Source organism: Felis catus, chromosome D1 (genome assembly GCF_018350175.1).
Source record: "Felis catus isolate Fca126 chromosome D1, F.catus_Fca126_mat1.0, whole genome shotgun sequence".
Lineage (NCBI taxonomy): Eukaryota > Metazoa > Chordata > Mammalia > Carnivora > Felidae > Felis > Felis catus.
Window position 1 is genome coordinate 111,564,362 of NC_058377.1, and position 18,533 is coordinate 111,582,894.

Consider the following 18,533-nt stretch of genomic DNA (forward strand, 5'->3'; position numbering starts at 1 on the left):
GCTGGACAGGCCTCTGCGGCACACAGGGCTCTGTCATCCCAGGAATGCCTTTGATCAGGAGTTTATGCAGAGGGGGACTCGGACCCAGGGCCTCTAATCCGTTCCCACAGTCCCCTGGCCCACCGGCCCCCCGGCCCCGAGCCACACTGCGGCCCGGCAGACAATAGCTGGCCGACGGTGGGCGGGCAGCTCCGGGCCGAGGGCCTTGAGGCCCACATCCGGGGGCATTGTCACCACCACTCCCAGGGGCCCACAAGGAGGTTGGGGGGGGGGGGAGAAATATGAAGCCCTCCTAAAGGGGCTTCGGTGGGCCTCGAGCCTCTCAAAGGCGGCCGCGTCCGTTAATCCTTTTAATTTTCAGCTGTAGGCAGCGCAGACAGGCCAACGTCTCAGTCTTCTTAAGAGCCAGTGGGCCAAGCAGGGGGATCACTGCGCGCCTCAGACCCCGGCCCTCCGAGGGGTTCCTTCTCCGTCCAGCACGGGAGGGTAACGGCTCAGACGCCCCAAGCGCGAGCTGCAGACCAGGCACTGGGCCCGCCTTACAGCCTTCCCAGGTCTTGAAACCACTGGTGAGCGGGCCCTGCGTTCCCACAGCTACAAGCTTCTCCATCTTGGGGGCCAAGCGTGGGCAGAGTCCACACAAAGGGCCAGAGCCAGTGGCTGCGGCTCCCCCGGCCACATGTCCTCCGTCCCTCTCGACTACGCCCCTGGGCAGAAGCGGGCGCGGACGACGGTAAATGAATGAGCGCGGCCGCGTGCCAGCCGGGCCTCGTGGGCCCCGACAGGCAGTGGCCTGCACAGGGGCCGAGGGTGGCGATTTTCAGCCTCCTGTTGTAGACGAGACCAGGGCCCGGAGAGGGGAAGCGACGGGGCCTGGATCACACAGCCAGGAACTGACCAAGTCAGGCCCAGGGGCCAGATCGTGTGTCCGAAGTCCGCACTCCTGTCCGTTGGCTCGGCCACCTTGCAGAGAAGGGCACAGTCTTCAAAAGCGGGCCTGAAGAAAACGCACGAAGCTTCGCGTGACGGCCAGCGCGTGAGCTTGGAGCTCAGCTCCGCCGGGAGGCCCAGCGGCCGAGGTCAGGTCCACCCACGTGCCAGGCTTCCGTCCGTGGTCCCGAGTCAGGGCGGCGTCCCGGCCGGCGAGCCAGGCTGCCCTCCTCCAGGCAGCGGACGTGCGAGGTGACCCACAGCGGTCTAGAGAGCACGCTCACACACGCGCGCGCGTGCGTCCGTGAGCACGCGTGTCTGGGCGTAAAAGGCCTGGGGGCTGGATCTCAGCTCTGCAACCTTCCCTCTCTGAGCTTCAACTTTCTCACCTGGAAAACAGGAAGAAGCGTGTCCAGGAGAACGGACGCTGGACGGAGGGCAGGGTGGGCTCCGCACCCTGCTTGGCATCTGAGGCCTGGCCCAGCCCGGACCTGGAGCTCAGTAACCTCAGTTCGGTGCTTTCAGGAGGTGAGGGCCAGGTGGCCCAAGTGTGTGAGGTACTTAGCACGGCGCCCGACACAGTCAGTGCCCAGTAGAGGCCATCATCACCCCGACCCCCAAACCCAACGGTGGCTCTCTGGGTAGCAGCAGCAAGGCCACACTCACTTCGTCTTTGGGCTCATAGAGGGGACAGTTCCCGTTCTTCGCGCCAGCCCCAATCCCCCCGCCCGGTGCCGGTCCTTCCGCTCTGTGGCGTGGGTGAGAATGACCCCATCCCCAGCTCCAGGACAGGCCCGGATGGGCTCAAACCCAACAGCACATCTGCCCGCCCCCACCCAGGGGCGGTGGTGTTGAACGGTGGCAGGCTCGAGGGTAAATGCGGAGTCTAACAGAGCCAACGACACAGGGACAGAGGTTTCCTGGGGCTTCTGAAAAAGGGAGCCCTCCCCTGTCCTCCACGGGACCCTGGGCACTGGGACGGCTCTCCCACCACCCTGTGGGAGCTGCTGCGGGCCTTGGGGTGGCATCTAAGCTTGAAGCAGGTCTTATGGGAAACCAGAAAGAAGGTACCAGCTCTCCGGACAAGCTGCTGGATCAAGCCTTTCCTGAAGCCAGTGAGAGCCCTTTTGTTCCAGGAGACCATCGCTGTCCTTTACTGTTTAAGTCAGTCTGATATGGGCATCCTGTCATTTGGTTTTCAAGGATTCTTACCCACAGCAGTGTCCATACGTTTTCTGCCTTTCCTGGATCTAATGTGTTGCCGATGTAAATGCTGGGGCTGAGCTGTGGAGGCTGGAGGTCTGAAACCAAGGTGCGGGACGGCCCATGCTCTCTCCCTGCCTCCGGTGGCTGCTGGCACTCCTGGCCTTCTCCGGCTTACGGCTGCGACCTCGGCCCCGCCTGCGTGTCTGCCTCACACGGCATCTCCTCCCTGTGAGTACCCGCTCCTCGTTGAGGCCGGTCACTTGGGTGCGACCCATCCCCCCTCGTGCCTTAATCGCACCTGCCGACACCCTACTTCCAAATCAGGCTGCATCCACAGGTACCCGGGGCGAGCACTGCAGCACAGCTCTTTGCGGGGGACACAATTCAACCCACGACAGACGAGTCAGAGCTCGCAAACCGGGGGGCAGGTTCAGCGAGCACCCCGCCATTCCGGGGGCACTCCCCCACTGCTACGGCACATGCTCGCTGAATCCTGGCGGGAAAGACGGAGCCAACCTGTCACTGAGCCTTGGGTTCAGCGAGCGCTCCCCGGCCCATCACTCTTGAGCAGCGCAAACAAGGTCACGTTCGGGAATCACCCACGACAGAACCTCTGGACCCGCCACCCAAGGCCCCGCTGATCTGCTACGGCGCCCGAAGAGACGCGGCCAAAGTGCGGTCTCCACAGGGGTCCCCAAGGGACAAACGGGCAAGCACCTTGATGCTGGTGGGGGGGGGGGGGGAGGTGGGGGGGGGAGGCTTTAATCAGGCACGAAGAAGAGAGTTAGAAGCCCCCGAAGTTAGGAGTGAACTTCCTATTCGGACAATGAATCTGCAAAGCCCCAGCGGGGCCACTTAGTCAACTCAGACAAGCCACTGACCCTTTCGTGGCAGGGCCCTCAACTGTGGGACTCGTACCCTGTAAGGAAATGAACACCGCGCCCACTCTTCTCTGGTCAACAGTACTTGCTTGGTGACTTGAGTTTCCTGAGTCAGAGACCAGCTGCCCACTTCATTCATCCAGGACTGGGACTGATCTAGGAAGGAGGATGACCTTCAGGCTGATTCGTTTTTGGTTACCTCCGTATTCCATTGCCGTTCACAAGTACAGCGGGAGATTCTCTATGGTGCTGAGGTCCGATGAAAACTCACAAAAGCAGTGGGATGAAGGACACCTCCTCCAGGAAGCCTTCCCTGCCCACCTTCCCGTTCCCTTATACTGAACACCCCACCCCACTGACAGGCTCCCTGAGCGTCTCTGAATTCTTTCCTCACCCCTGGGGAGAGAAAAAGTGAGATGAATACGACATAAGTAAGAAGTGAAAAGTGGTGCTCTTTTAGGCAGCAGGCATTGCCCTAGGTCCCGAGCACTCACATTCCAGAATTCGATGAAGCAGCTCCAGGTGAAACGCCTTCTTCTCTCCCAAGTCCTGAGTCAGCAGTCTTACCCAGCAGCCGTGCGGGTGGCTGCTATGGGCTGAATGGTGTCCCCAGAATTTCTGACGTTGATGCCCTGACCCCCAGCACCTCACAGAGGGTCTGTATCTGGAGATGGGCCTTCACAGAGGTGATTATGGTAACATGCTCACCTTAAGGCAAGGGTGGGCCCTGATCCCGTGTGACCGGGGTCCTTGTAAGAAGAGGGGATCAGGACACCGACACGCACGGAGGGACGGCCCTGTGAGGACACGGAGAGGACGGCCGGCCACACACAAGGACAGAGGCCTCCGGAGGCCTGGTCCTGCCCACGCCTGGACCTCGGGCTCCAGCATCCAGGATGGGGGGGACAGGACATGTCTATTGGCTGAGCCTCAGTCCACGGTGTCTGTCATGGTGGCCCCAGTGGGCTAATAGTGGCACAAAACACGCTGGGGGTTTCCAACAGGAAAGAGGGAGCAGGCCAAAGCCTTGGGGAAACAATGAACCCACCAGAAAGAAACAACACCCAAGCCGGACAGCTCCCAAACTCAAGGCCAACACGGACAAAGGTTAACATCCGAGAGAACTAGGTGCCCAGGACAGGATCGGATGGGACGGGGGAACACAAGCAGGAAACCTTGCCTGTGAACGGAAACCCAACCCCAACAGCCTTGAACTCGGGGACATTCGTCAGCTCACGTAACGTCAAGTCCAGAAGCAATGGGGCTCAGGGGCTGGCCGGCAGCTGCTCGGTGCCACCGGGGCCGGGTCCTCGCCGGCTCCTGCCACGCCACGCCCAGGTGTGCTTTCGTCCATAGCCAGGTGCAAGTCTCCTGCAGTGGTTCCAGGGGTGGGTCACGTCCACGGGACAAGCAGTCCCGTGGGACAGCTTCCAAAACAGATATGTTCTCTCTGGAGTGCTATAACCTTTCCCAGGAGCCCCCAGAAGACTTCCACTCGCGTCTCATCGGCCGAAGGGAGCCACGCGCACGCCTGAACCAGTCGCTGCAGATGACCTCCCCCGGCACGGAGCGCAAGCGTCAAGGTGGCCTGGGTTTGGGCCACGATCAAGGAGTGTCCGAGGCGGCCAAGGGTTCCTAGACACCGGGTCCAGTTGTCTGTGAAGGAGCTGGGCGGGCACGGGGGCAGCCCGGGTCCAGAGCCTCTGGAGGAAACGGGGGAGGCAGCTCGGCCTCCCGTGCGGAGAGGGAAGAGGGAAAGGCCGCCTTTGGCCCACGCTAACACCCGTGGCGGGAGAGGCTGACACAGAGAGGGACACGGCGGGTCTGGACAGGAGGGAACAGTAGTAAGTGCGGACAGGTGGCCGGGCCCGGGGCGGCGGGAGCTGACCCTTCCCCGAACATCACGGGGCACTACTCTCTCCCAAGAACCACGTCTCCGTGTTTTATGGAGGCGCGTGGACGGAAACACAACAGGAAGCTGCGCCCGGGCCGACTGCATGCCTGCCTGCTTTTGTACCTAAATCCCAAATACCAGAAAGTAGTTAAGTTGCTAGATGTCACATTACAAACAGTACCAGAAGGCCTTCTGCTTTGCAATCTATTTATTGTGCTCTCCGCTTGTAACAGTAATACGTTATCAAAACAGAACGCTCAGAAAACAGTCCCCCAGGGAAAACCACCAGAGCCCCCCGTCCCACCGGCGAGGGACGCCCACGGTCGGTGTCGGTGGCCGCAGGGTCCGGCCGTGAGGCGGTGCACGAGCACGCGAGCGCCCCCGAAGCCGGCTGGGGCGGAGACAGAGACATGCGCGGTGACGCCCCCGCCTGCGACAGCGTGCCAGGCTCGAGCCCGAGTGTCCACCTTCGCCAGCTGAAGCCACCTCTCTCGTCCTCAGCACACTCGCCAGGGCAACGGAACCAGAGGAAAGAAAACACCCAGCGCCCCGCTCCTTCGAGGCCCCCGGCCTCGGGTCTCCCGGCAGGCTCTCACGACCACCGGCCCGGGCGGCACGACAGCCGTCGCTAAGACGCTCTGGAACGTATTTAAAAACCGGGACGATTCGCGGTTACCGCTTATCAATCTCACGAGTCACTTTCGGCCGCACTGCCGCGGACAGGAGCAGGCGGGACCTGCCGGCAACCCTGCCCCCCACCCCCCGGGGGTGAGCAGACGCACGGGCAGAGGGACGCCCAGGAGCCACGACCTTGCGTCACCTGCTCCAGCAATCCAGACCTCACGGTGTATTCGGATGCCCGCCAGGTACGGGCAGAAGGCAAAGGAACTCGTAGCACAAGAAAACACAGCGTCCTCAACGTAAGGCTCCCAAACTTTCTGCGTACGCACGACAGTGGCCTGACATCTAGTCCTTGAAGTATCTTCCCCTTACCCACGCTCAACGCTGCCAAGTCCCAGCCCGATGCGGAGAGAGGCCGTGCGAAGAGCGTGTCCAGGCTCCCTCGGAACCCGCTCCAAGCCAGGTGCCCACGTCAGCCGGTCGTGGTGGACTCCCCAGCGGGGCCCTGGGCACACCGGGCCCGAGAGCAGCGACCCTGCTCCATGGCTGCGAAGGCGCGTTCCAGGGCAGGCAGCACCAGACGGTGGTGACAGGCGGGCGCAGGACGGAGCCCCAGCTCTGCTTGCCGGGCGCCCTTGGACCGGGCAGTCCCCGCGGGTCTCGGTCTCCACATCTGTGAAGTGGGAACACTGCAGGGATTAACCGGAACAGGGGAGCACATCACCCGGCGCTGGCGCATCTTACGGGTCAACGAAGGGCACCGTCCTGGGCACGCCGCCACCATCTCCCATCAGGCCAGCCATGGTGCTCTCAGCTGTTGAAGACCTGTTGTTCTGAGTGCTGATTTCAGGCTCGGGGGGGAAATTGCAGCCAGGGCCACCCCCAGTCTAGAACCGGCCGGGCCCGTCCACTGGAGGGGGCCGCAAGGCCAGCGGACCCTGCACCGCAAGGGAGAGGCCTCCTGAGGCCGGGGGGGGGGGGGGGGACCCACTCAGACCGCAGCGTGGACAGGACCCGACAAAGGCCGGGCCTGTGTAGAGTAACCGCGGGGGGTGGGGGGGGCACCGAGGCGACACAGGAGGCCCCCGGGGAGAAGGAAGCCCTTTCACCGGCCGAACTGGATCCCTCCCCCCAGAACAATGAATACTCCATCATTGTTTTGCCTTGAATCACATTTTTAAACACTTAACATACGGACATCTGTTCCTTGATGTTTCGTCTTTGTTCATCTGTCATCCTCAAAATGAAAGTCCAGAACCTTCCGCACTAATTTTAAAGTCCGGCTGCACATTCAGTAGTGAACAAAGCTGAAAACACAAAAGAAAAAGGATGTATTTTTTAAAACCTTACGTATTTTCACTCACAAATCAGAACAAAACTTTCTACCTGCGGCTTCTCGACTCCACGACCCCACCCCCTAAGGAAGTCCTAACCCCGTTCTCCAGGCCGTCTTCCCTTTTCTTACACGGAGATGCAGAAATGCCACTTGCAGGGCGCACGCAGCCCCCAGACCACGAGCGACGCGAGCCCCGAGACCACGCACCAGCCGCCGGAGAAACGCACTTCCGAATCGAAGAGAGACGTGCAGGGGACACACCTGTTTGAATTTCCCTCTAATTCTGTCTAAGTCTTCGTGAAGTTTATCATAGGTAGGGTCATCGTAAGGGAACTTCTGAATCATTCCGATCAACGATTCTAAGGCTTTCATCTTCTTGCTGTAAAGCACAGAAATAAAGACTTTTAGTCCCTCTTACATAACGGGCTCCGCTTGTGTAGCAGCTTTGCCGATCGCGTACTTGAAAGCGGTGGGCGTGGGAAGCGTGCCTGGGTTCAGAAGCCAGATGGTTAATTTCTCGCTACACTCAATAATAGTTATTTACCTAGCCACGTGCTCTCGCCCACACCCCACACTCGCCATCGGGGTGTACGACGCTCCGGAGAGACCGGTCTCCCGGCCAGGGAGCAAGCGCCCGCCACGACCACAGCAACCACGGCTTCTCTAGGTCACAGACGCGGGGACAGACAAAGCCGGACAAGAAAAGAGTGCCGGGGCACGACCCAGCCTGCTCTGGGGCCTGGGATTTTCGGGACCTCGACACGTTCGCGCTCACAGCCCTGGCGAGTTGGGCGGCAGGTAAACCGGCAAGCCCCTCCCCCCAAGGGCAGGAATCAGGGTCAGGGGTCCGGGTTCGGTCCCCTCTCCCGGCGAGACAAAGCTCTGCTGGGAGGCGGGGCGGCTGTGGGATGTCTCTGAGCCTCGGCATCCTCGTCTGCAACACGCACACCTGCCGGCCACATCACAGGCTTTCTGGAGCACAGTCATCTCCGTAAAGCTCAGTACCCAGGACGGAGGGACCCTGCAAGGGTTAAGTCTCTCCGCTTCCCCCGGACCCTGGAGGCCGGGGCCCACCCCCAGGGGCTGGGGGGGACTGTTCACACGTGTGCACATTTAAACAACCATTTAAAACCTGTACCGAGCCTGGGGCGCTCAGTTGAGCGTCCGACCTGGGCTCAGGTCATGGTCTTGTGGTTCGTGGCTTCAAGCCCTGCGTCGGGCTCTGTGCTGATGGCTCGGAGCCTAGATAGAGCCTGCTTCGGATTCTGGGCCTCCCTCTCATGTTCTGCCTCCCTCTCTCTCTCTCTCTCTCAAAAATAAATAAAACGTTAAAAAAAATTTTTTTTTAATTTTTTAAAATCATACTGACATAAAAATGCAAAAACCTGTGGGGGCGCCTGAGTGGCTCAGTGGGTCGAGTACCCAACTTCGGCTCAGGTCATAATCTCGCGATTCAAGGGTTCAAGCCCCGCATCGGGCTCTGTGCCGACAGCTCAGAGCTTGGATCCCGCTTCGGATCCTGTGTCTCCCCCTCCCTCTGCCCCTCCCCCACTCATGCTCTGTTTCTCTCTCAAAAATAAACTAAAAAAATTTCTTTTTAGTGCAAAAACCTGGGAACCACAGCTCGGTGAGAAAGGCTTTTAGACTGTGTTTCAAAGAGCCCCTCCGGCTGTGCTGGTGCAGCAGGGGCGGCAGCGAGGGGGCTGCAGGGCTTTCTCCTGACAAGGGGCTGCGTGCACGGCTTGAAGAAACTAGGGGCGCCTGGGTGGCTCGGTGGGTTAAGCGTCCCACTCTCAATTTCGGCTCAGGTCATGACCTCAAAGTTTGTGAGTTCGAGCCCCACACCGGGCTCTGCGCTGACGGTGCGGAGCCTGCTTGGGATTCTCCTTCTCTCTCTGCCCCTCCCCTCCACGCTCAGGCTCAATCTCTCACTCCCAAAATAAATAAACTTTAAGAAAACAAAAAGGAAGGACTTAGGAGCCCCCATGGGGGGCGGGGGCGGCAGGCGCTGGCTGTGGGACCCCTCCACACAGCGCGGCTCTCCTCCGGAAGCCAGCACGCGCCGGAGCTGGAGAGAAGGGGAGACTGATGGAGAGCGCCAAGCACTGCCTCTCCCCATCCTGTCCTCTCGTGGACCAGACCCAGAGAGCCAAGCTCAGCTGGGACTGCCGCCCAGGGGTGTCACAAGACGCCGACCGCTCGCTCCCTGACTGCTCCCGCAGTTCTCAGAGGACCACCCCTGCCCGCCCCCCCCCCCCCCCCCCCCGGCCCCAACCCCCGGCGAGATGCCCCGGGCTAACTCCACATCCGGTCCACCCTGGGCTACTCATGGGGACTCAATGGAGGCAGCCCATCGCGGGCGATCTCGGCATCACCCACAGTCAGCCGCCGGCATTCCTCTCCTCACATTCGGATACGGAGGCGGCCCAAATTCTACAAGTTCAAAGTTATTTCAAATAAGACAGTGAGTCGCTCCGACAGGGGAATGCCACCCTCCCTGCTCTGTTATCCACTGTCCTAGGGCCCCTCGCAGGCCAGGCAAAGCCACCAGACAACAGCATGACGCAGGGGCCCGCGAGCAGGAGGACGGCCAGGCCACGTGTGCCTTTTGCCTTAAGGCTCATTTCCAGCTTAGGGCAAAGACAGATGTGCACCGGGGCCGCGGGGGCTTGAGCAGGTAGCACACAGTAGGGAGAGTTTAAGAAGAGTACGAACGATACAAAACACGGCCAACATTTACTAGGTGCCTCCAAGTACCAGACTCAGGTCAAACATACTCAATGCCTTATCACACAAGCAGACCTAGCAGCTGCATTAAAAAGCTAACGACAACACAGTCACCATTCCTGAGCCCCGTTCACACCAAGAACGTCCTACAGAGCTTATCAGAAGCCCAGGGGAAAGATGAACAAGAAGATGTCATCAATTTGAACATTATCTTACTGGCCGGGTATCTAAGATTCCAGGAAAAGGCAGAGGGCGCCAAAAACTCCTCAGAAGTAATCGGAACCTTGCTCATCGAACCCCAAAAACAGGGCCCGCACTCTCTATTTACCATTCCCTGTAAATATTGCGACAACATTCAAGTCTGGCCCGATTGTTTTTCCACTTTGGAGGTGAGGAGACGGACGCATTAACTGTCCAAAGTCATAGTGAGCTACGGAACCAGGACTCCTGGTCCACGTGCTGGAAAAGAAAGAAATCTTCAACTTTACCTGTCTTTCTCGGTGGCACAACTGTGCAGGAGACATCGCCAGGCGAAAGCAAACCCCTGATAGCACCCAATCTGTGAATTTATAAAAACATTTAAGAGTGAGATGAATCAGCTACGCTCGATCTCATCTTCAAGCTCTCAGAGCTCAAGGGGGGGACGGAGGGCAGTGGTGCTTCTTGCGCCACAGGTTCTGGAAGCACCTGCTGGGCCTCACGCAACGGAAGTCAAGAGGCCGAGCCATCAGTGCGGTGGCAGCCTCGCAAGAAGGCCCCGCGGGCCCCGCGCCCTGGGAGGCGCGTCCCGTGTGGTCCCCTGTAACCGCAGCAGGCCGGCCCACGCAGCTAGGAGAACGCGGAAGAGAAGGCAGCACACGGCTTCTGAATTTAGGTGTGACGGGGCGCCTGGGTGGCGCAGTCGGTTGAGCGTCCGACTTCAGCCGGGTCACGATCTCGCGGTCCGTGAGTTCCAGCCCCGCGTCGGGCTCTGGGCTGATGGCTCGGAGCCTGGAGCCTGTTTCCGATTCTGTGTCTCCCTCTCTCTCTGTCCCTCTCCTTCTTGTGCTCTCTCTCTCTCTCTCAAAAATAAACATTAAAAACAAACCAAAAAGGGGCGCCTGGGTGGCGCAGTCGGTTGGGCGTCCGACTTCGGCCAGGTCACGATCTCGCGGTCCGGGAGTTCGAGCCCCGCGTCGGGCTCTGGGCTGATGGCTCAGAGCCTGGAGCCCGTTTCCGATTCTGTGTCTCCCTCTCTCTCTGCCCCTCCCCCGTTCATGCTGTCTCTCTCTGTCTCAAAAATAAATAAAAAATGTTAAAAAAAAAAAAAAAAGTCAGGCCAAATTGACGATTTCATAATCAGATTAAGACAGCACAGGGGTGCCTGGGTGGCGCAGTCGGTTAAGCGTCCGACTTCAGCCAGGTCACGATCTCGCAGTCCGTGAGTTCGAGCCCCGCGTCGGGCTCTGTGCTGACTGCTCGGAGCCTGGAGCCCGTGTCCGATTCTGTGTCTCCCTCTCTCTCTGCCCCTCCCCCGTTCATGCTCTGTCTCTCTCTGTCCCAAAAAATAAATAAATAAAAAAAGTTGAAAAAAAAAAATTTGAATTTAGGCGTGACAGACAGCATCGCTTCTGCCTTGCTGTCTCAGATCGCTCGCGCCAAGCGTCACCAGGACACTCGAGCAGCCTATGGGGAGGTCCACGTGGCCGGCACAGCGGTGTGAGCGAGCCATCCTGGAAGGGGGGCTCCCGGCCCCAGTCGAGCCTTCACATGGCTGTAGGCCTGGCTGATACCCTGACCCCAGCGCCATGCGGCCTAGAGCAAGAAGCACCCAGTCCCGCTGCTCCTGGACTCCCGACCCTCAGAATGCGCGTAACATGATGAGCATGTGTTGTCTGCGGCCCACACCGCCTGTGGGGATCAGCTTTACCGCAACAGACATCTAACGCAGTCACGACTGCCACTGGCTTGGCCATTTAGAGCCGGTCATCCGCCACGAAGGGCAGAAGGAAAACTATGGACACTTCATGGACTTTCAAGGGGAATGGAAATGGAATGCTGTCATAGGACACAAGGTGAGGATTCAGCTGGCTTAAGACACAGGGCGCCACTACGGGCTACTCCGGCATAAACAGAGGTGACCGAGGACTTGTCTCCTCATTCCTCAGGCGGCAGTTTCATTCTCCTTATAAAGGCACACCTCGGAGACCCTGCAGGTTCGGTTCCAGACCGCCGCAACAGACGATGCTTTGCTTTCCCAGTGCACTTGAAAGTTATGCTTACAGCACGCTGTACTGTATTACGTGGGCAATTGATTTTGCCTTAAAAAAAAACAAAAAAAACAATGTACATACCCTAATTAAAAATACTTTATTGCTAAAAAATGCTAACCAACACCTGAGGTTCAGCAAGGCATAACCACGGACCACAGATCACCAAAACGAAAATAACAATAATGAAAAGCTTTGAGGGGCGCCTGGGTGGCTCGGTCGGTTAAGCATCGGACTCTTGATCTCGGCTCAGGTCACGGTCTCAGTTTTGTGACGTCCGGCCCCACGTCCGGCTCCGTGCTGACAGTGCGGAGCCTGCGTGGGATTCTCGCTCTCCGTTTCTCTCTGCCCCTCCCCCACCCACGCTGTCTCTCTCTAAATAAATAAACCTTAAAAACCTAAAAGAAAATAACGAACAGCTTTGAAACCTTGCAAGAAGTACCCAAGTGTGACGCGGAGACGTGGAGTGAGCAGATGCTGTTGCAACAACGGCACCAGCAGACTTGCCCGACCCGGGGCCGCCACAAAACTTCAACCTGTACGAGCCGCGGTACCCGCAGGGCGCAAGGGGACCAGGCGTCCTTGTACAGCAGTCTGCTCTGTCGCTCCGTACAGAGAACATTTCTCTATCCGCACCGTCTAGACCGCTGCTGTTTAGGGAGGCTTGATGCTCTGGCTCTATCACATGGATCATCAAAGCGAATTATAAACTACACGAAAAGGGCTCATTTCTCAATGGGGGGCTCTCGCTTACCTCGGACCCAATTTTGGCTCCATGTAACGTGCCGTACCGTCTTCCTTCAATTATACCCAAGCTACTGCCTTCTTCGTAGCCTTCCTGATATCCTTCCCCATGAAACCTGTAAGGGAGAGACCAGCTTGATCAAACAACCAGGAGGGAGAGTGTTTTTCCCGGACAAATCCTTCTCTCCCACGTTACCCAGACTCAGCAAGGCGAGACACTGTATAATAGAGACAATGTGGAACGTAAGTCGGAAAGCTGAGGTCCCAGGGGCGCCCGGGTGGCTCAGTCGATTAGCCATCCGACTCTTGATTTCAGCTCGGGTCGTGATGCCCGAGTTCGAGTCCTGAGGTGGGCTTCCCACTGACAGCGTACAGCCTGCTTGAGATTTGCTTTCTCCCTCTCTCTCGGCCCTTCCCCTGCTCACTGTCTCTCTCAAAATAAATAAATAAATAAATAATCTTTAAAAAAAAGAAAAAATGAAAAGAAAGCAGAGAAAGAAAAGAAAAGAAAAGAAAAGAAAAAGCAACTGTTTAAAATAGTACAAAAAGAAAACTTAGGTTCCAATCCTAAGTTGGTCGGTCTTTCGCTGCAAGTCACTGCCCCTCTTGAAACCCAATTTGCCTCTTCTACGTGTGGGGGCGGGGGGGGGGGGGAGGGTGTGGGTAAATTTGTGATTCCCAAACCTGGGAAGATACCAGAAACAGAGGGAAAAAAATTTTAATGCTTATTTATTTTTTTTTGAGAGAGACAGAAACGAGAGAGAGAGAGAGAGAGAGAGAGAGAGAGAGAGGCAGAGCACAAGGTGGGGAGGGGCAGAGAGAGAGGGAGACACGGAATCGGAAGCAGGCTCCAAGGCTCCGAGCTGTCAGCACAGAGCCCGACGCGGGGATCGAACCCACAAACCGCGAGATCGTGACCTGAGCCGAAGTCGGACACTTCACCAACTGAGCCACCCGGGCGCCCCCGCAGGAAATTTTTAAAGATACAAATTCAAGAGCCTTGGCCCCCACCGCCGCCGATAATTTGGGAAATCTGGAATAAGGCCCAGGAATCTACTTTTTTGAAACCTCCGAGGTGCCGCTCGTCTGCGGCCAGGTGAGTTCTGTGGGTCTATCAGCTCAGTTGCTTCAAAACACCCTACGATTATACACAGGGCTTCCCATCACAACCCAGTACATTGGGAGAGAGAAATGCCATCAGATCACCGCAAAATGTGCCACCGCAGCGGCGCCTGGAACACAGTCAAGGCTCTGACTCTGAGGGCTCAACAGCGGAACTGGTACGATCCTAACCTGCGATCACCAAGAACAAAGTAAGTTTGCTGGAGCCCCCGATGAGGCAACGTACAGCTCCCACTTACTGGCTGTGCGACCGCGGGGAGTGCCCTCGCCGCCTCTGCGACGCAGGGGGAGTTACAGGGCCTGACTCACAAGTAGGGCTAAAACAACACGCGGATGCAACACTTAGCTCAGTGCCGGGTTCACAGAAAGCTCTAAATAAATGTCAGCGGCTGATTGTTCAATGTCCGCTCTCTTTCGGGGCTGAGGTCTACTGATGTCTCCGGTGGGCCGGCCACAAAGCCGCACAGGTCCCCGCCGTCACAGCCCTCGGCACTCCCCCGGGGGCTCTGGAGGCAAAGGGATGACGTCTGACACATTTATCAGCGTGCCCATGAATGCGGCCGTATGTCCCGCCACCACGGAACAAGGAAAGGGGGCAGCGCCCAGATGGCAAAGGCCCGTCCCACCCAAGTACGGGGCGTCCCCGGAGGAAGGCAGTCAGCAGGCCGAGCAGATGCTCGGGGCCGCCCCGGAGCGGGAGGCGGGTCTGGGGCAGCAGCTGGGCACGTGGCGCGCGGCCGAGCGGGGAAGGGGCAGCCACAGCCTCTCGGCCCCACAGGCGTCCGCGGCCTTCGCGGCCCCACCGCGCTCCCCCCGACGCCCGCGGCCCGGCAGGCCCGCGCAGCCTCCGCGGCCGAGAACGGGCGCCGGCCCGGCCCCGCCACCCACCTCTCGTCCGCCATCACGATGGCGTCGAACACGTCCTGACTCCCGGCCATGGCGGCGCGCCCGGCCCGCCCTGCCCCCTCGCGCGGCGGCCGCCACCCGCGCGCCCCGGGCGCCCACTCACCGCCGCCGCCGCCGCGGAGGCGAGGCCACTTCCGGGGACGGCGGCGCGGGGCAGGCCGGGTAAGGACGGCACGCGGGAGGGCCCAGCCGGCGCCCGGGGCGCCAGGACGCATGCGCGCCGGCCGCGGGGGGGCGGGGCCGGGGCCGGCGAGGTCCAGCGGCCCCTTCGCGACACAAGGCTTCGCGTTCTGGGTGGGACGCGGCTCCAGGTGAGCGCGGAGTTGCAGTTTGTACGCCAGAGCCGTGGAGGAAATCCTAAAGGGAAAAGCAGTATATTTCACTCCGTGAGAATGCAAATCCGTGCATGCCCAAAGTGGCGATAGCGTTAAAAGCTAAGGAACAATCCAGAGGTGTGTGTTTCATGAACGTCATGCCTAAGGGAATCACGTTTCTTGTTTGTAAAGAGCTTACTGAAATGGATAAGCAACGGGCCCAGGGCTTGAGGGCGGAACCCACGGGTCAGGCAGTGTGGAGAACGGGGGGGTCTGTGCCCGAGACCTTGTCACTTCGCCTCCAGGACGCGCGCTGATGTTCCCCGCAGCACCGTGACGACTCCAGCGGCCGCCAGAAATAATGTTGGAAGCAAAAGTGAGGTCATGGAAGATGCTCCTGAGGTTCACGGGGAAAAAGAATTCCACGTATCCTCCAGTTCTAATTACATTAAGCAATTCTCCTTTTAAAAAGAATGAAAGCACACCACCAAAATGTTCACAGTGACTAGATTTAGATTTTGGAATGACAGTAGTTTTAAAATATCCTCTTTTATATTTTTTTCTGAGTGTCCGTGGTTGCACAGTGAACATAAGTCTTAATTAAGAGCATTAAGAGAGCCCCATGAAATATGATTTTCAGAAGATGAAATGAGTTTGTTCTTTAAATATCTTTTCATTTTTAGGTTTGTTTGTTTGTTTTTATCAGCAAATAAAACCACAAAACATTTGGGATGTAGGAAAAGGGACAAAACAAGCAAGCAAATGAATCCACTCTCCCAGCACTCTGGCCACCAGTTAATTTTTGCTAATTTTGTTACATTATTTTCTTTGAATTTTCAGGTGAAAATGGCAATACACATATCAATTTCATATCCTTCTCCCTGCCTATTAATGAGTAATAAAACCTTATATTACAAATATGTCCCAAATAAGGAAGTGGTTCTTTCATTGTTACATACACAAAATAGGTTTTTTGAACATAAACCTCATCAGCTGAAAAAAAAAATAAACTATAAAATAAACTATATTTTTTGCCATGGGAAAAGAATATGTGATGAGGAAGAGACCGATTACAGGATAAGATCTGTGGACATAAAGTCGTATACAGAACGGTATGAATCTTAATTTCAAACTTTTAAATAATTTTATACAGCTTTGAAAGATTATATGTGCTACAGAAACAACGCAATTTGATTCAAACTATTGTTTGGGGGAAAAAAAAGAAAAAAAACAACTTTGGAGAGATCTTCCCCCACTGTGTTCCATGGTTATGTTCCTAAAATACTGTCTTGAACCCCGACTGTTTTAACGTTAAAGGGTCAGAGATTGGTTATGTCGTCTTAGATTTTATTTTCTTCTTTTTTTTTAATGTTGACTTATTTATTTTTGAGAGAGAGAGACAGAGAGACAGAGAATCCCAAGCAGGCTCCGATGCGGGGCTTGAACCCACGAACTGTGAGATCCTGACCTGAGCCAAAATTAAGAGTCAAACACTTACCCCACTGAGCCACCCAGGCACCCCTGTTATCTTGGATTTTCAGTACTTGTTCACAAGTAGCTTCATTTCCAAACAAGGACAAGACTTTTAAAACATGGCCTCAAAGGTAGAAAAAGGCAATTTTCAAGTACAAATATAATTTACTTCAAAATTCTTCTTTTTAATAAGGATTAGCTTCAGCTGATTTTTAAAAATCTTTTTAAATGTTTATTTATTTTTGTGAGAGAGACAGAGAGTGAGCTGGGGAGGAGCAGAGAGAGAGGGAGACACAGAATCCGAAGCAGGCTCCAGGCTCTGAGTTGTCAGCACAGAACCTGACACAGGGCTGGAACCCAGGAACCATGAGATCATGACCTGAGCCAAAGTCGGATGCTTAGCTGACTGAGCCACCCAGGTGCCCCTCAAAATTCTTAAATGTTTCAAATTTGATGTCCTTTTCAACACCTGAACCCATTAAAAAGTAGGTAGAAATACTCTGAATTAATATTTCTCCCTGTTACGTTTTTGAGTTTTTTAGAAAACGTGATATTTGTTTGGGTAGCTCTTAGGAACTGAAATTTCTCCATTTAATTGAATGGAATAAGAATTCATAAATTTGTTTAGGTATAATGAAAACTAAAAAGGTTTTCAAAGGTTTAGAACTTTCTTGCCTTGATTATATTAATTCTAATGGCTTCAAAACACTATTATTAAATATTTAATTTATAACAAGAGTATCAAGGGGATAGTATAATCAACTCCTGGGAATCCACCGTATTAACAAGTAAAACACACTTCAAAAAATTGTAATGTTTCACGTATTCTTGTTCAGGTTCAAACGGAACCAAGTCAATATAAGTAAAGAGAAAAACGAAATTCATCCAAGTTCATTGAAAAGTATTCGCTTACTGGAATTGATTTTTTTTTTTTAATTTTACCTATATCTGCAGCAAAACATTCGCCAGCCTGCAAAACTAAGCAAAATGAACCTGAACGTGCAGATTTACAGTTGTTAACCTGGAAACACATCCATTTTGTTAGGACAAAAAAAAAAAAAAAAAAAAAAGCGAGATAAAAACAAAATGTGTCATTTGTTCCCAAGGCAGTAAAAAACAAAAAACAAAAAAACAAAAAAACTTCAGGCCTCTCGGCCAGTTTCAATATATGTTTCAAAATCTGCAGGGGCGCCTGGGTGGCTCAGTCGGTTAAGCGTCAGAATCTTGATTTCGGCTCAGGTCACGGTCTCGTGGTTTGTGGGTTTGAGCCCCGTGTTGGGCTCTGTGCACTAACAGTGCTGACACGGCAGAGCCTGCCTGGGATTCTCTCTCTCTCCCTCTCTCTGTGCCTCTCCCCCACTAGCGCTCTCTCTCTCAAAATACATAAACAAACTTTAAAATAATAATAATAATAACCTGCAAGCCTAGGGTCCTTATCGCGTTACAGATTAATTCTGTCCTTAGCTACAGAGCTGGAGTGCTCATTTCTGGCTAATGGGTTGATGAGATGATGAGTAATCTTTATCTTCTCCTTGATGTGTTTCTGTGTTTGATTTTTCTTTTCGTGGTGGAGCAAATGTGCCTTGTATAATCAGAAGGAAAAAAAAAAGCAGTTTCAAATTCTTAAAAGGAAGTCACTTAGGCGACGACTTCCAGGAAGTAAATCTCCCTCTCGTTCTTTATTCATCAAAAATAAAGGAAGACACGATTGGAAAAAGAGGCATTTTGGAGGCTTTCAGATCCCAGTTTGACCCCTGGGACAGGAGACAGAATCCACGCTTTGGGTCCCTGGCAGGCTCTTCGGCTAATTCCCCTCTGTTCCTTCCCCAAAAGAGAAAACGCGGGAGCCTGCTCAGAAGGACCGTTTTCTTTTTTCTTCTTGCTTTTAACCCACTATTTTTTTATTAAGTTTTTATTTTTATTCTGGTATAGTTCATATAAAGCGTTATATAATTTTCACGTATACAATATAGTGATTCAGCAATTCTATACATTCATTACTCAGTGCCCGTCATGATAAGTGGACTCTATTTGTTTTTGTTTTTGTTTTTAAGCTTATTTATTTTTTGACAGTGGGGGGAGAAGCAGAGAGAGAGAGAGGGAAAGAGAATCCCAAGCAGGCTCCGCTGA

The 18,533-nt window shown here is 55.1% G+C and overlaps 1 protein-coding gene across 2 annotated transcripts; it reads right to left on the reverse strand.

The window, feature by feature from the left end:
- Positions 1–5,104: 5,104 nt before the first annotated feature.
- LTO1 (LTO1 maturation factor of ABCE1) lies at positions 5,105–14,729 on the reverse strand. 2 transcript variants are annotated; one of them, XM_023240181.2, is made up of 6 exons: positions 14,599–14,729; positions 12,599–12,704; positions 10,084–10,154; positions 7,130–7,247; positions 6,727–6,839; positions 5,105–6,205 (listed from the first exon to the last, which is right to left on the reverse strand). In XM_023240181.2, the coding sequence occupies exons 1-5, from the start codon at positions 14,646–14,648 to the stop codon at positions 6,771–6,773; spliced, it is 414 nt and encodes a 137-aa protein (XP_023095949.1). In that variant the 5' UTR covers positions 14,649–14,729; the 3' UTR covers positions 5,105–6,205; positions 6,727–6,770. The 2 variants fall into 2 exon arrangements, with proteins under 2 accessions (XP_023095949.1, XP_023095948.1); XM_023240180.2 differs by having other exon boundaries at positions 5,105–6,839.
- Positions 14,730–18,533: the final 3,804 nt, after the last annotated feature.

Bases quoted from the DNA above. Each gene is read 5' to 3' on its own strand.
- LTO1 (XM_023240181.2), bottom strand. From the start codon at position 14,648: ATGGCCGGGAGTCAGGACGTGTTCGACGCCATCGTGATGGCGGACGAG. The intron at 12,705-14,598 runs GTGGGTGGCGGG...TCTCCCTTACAG, and splicing joins ATCGTGATGGCGGACGAGAG to GTTTCATGGGGAAGGATATC. The intron at 6,840-7,129 runs GTGTGTCCCCTG...TTGTGTTTTCAG, and splicing joins TTAGAGGGAAATTCAAACAG to CTTTGTTCACTACTGAATGT.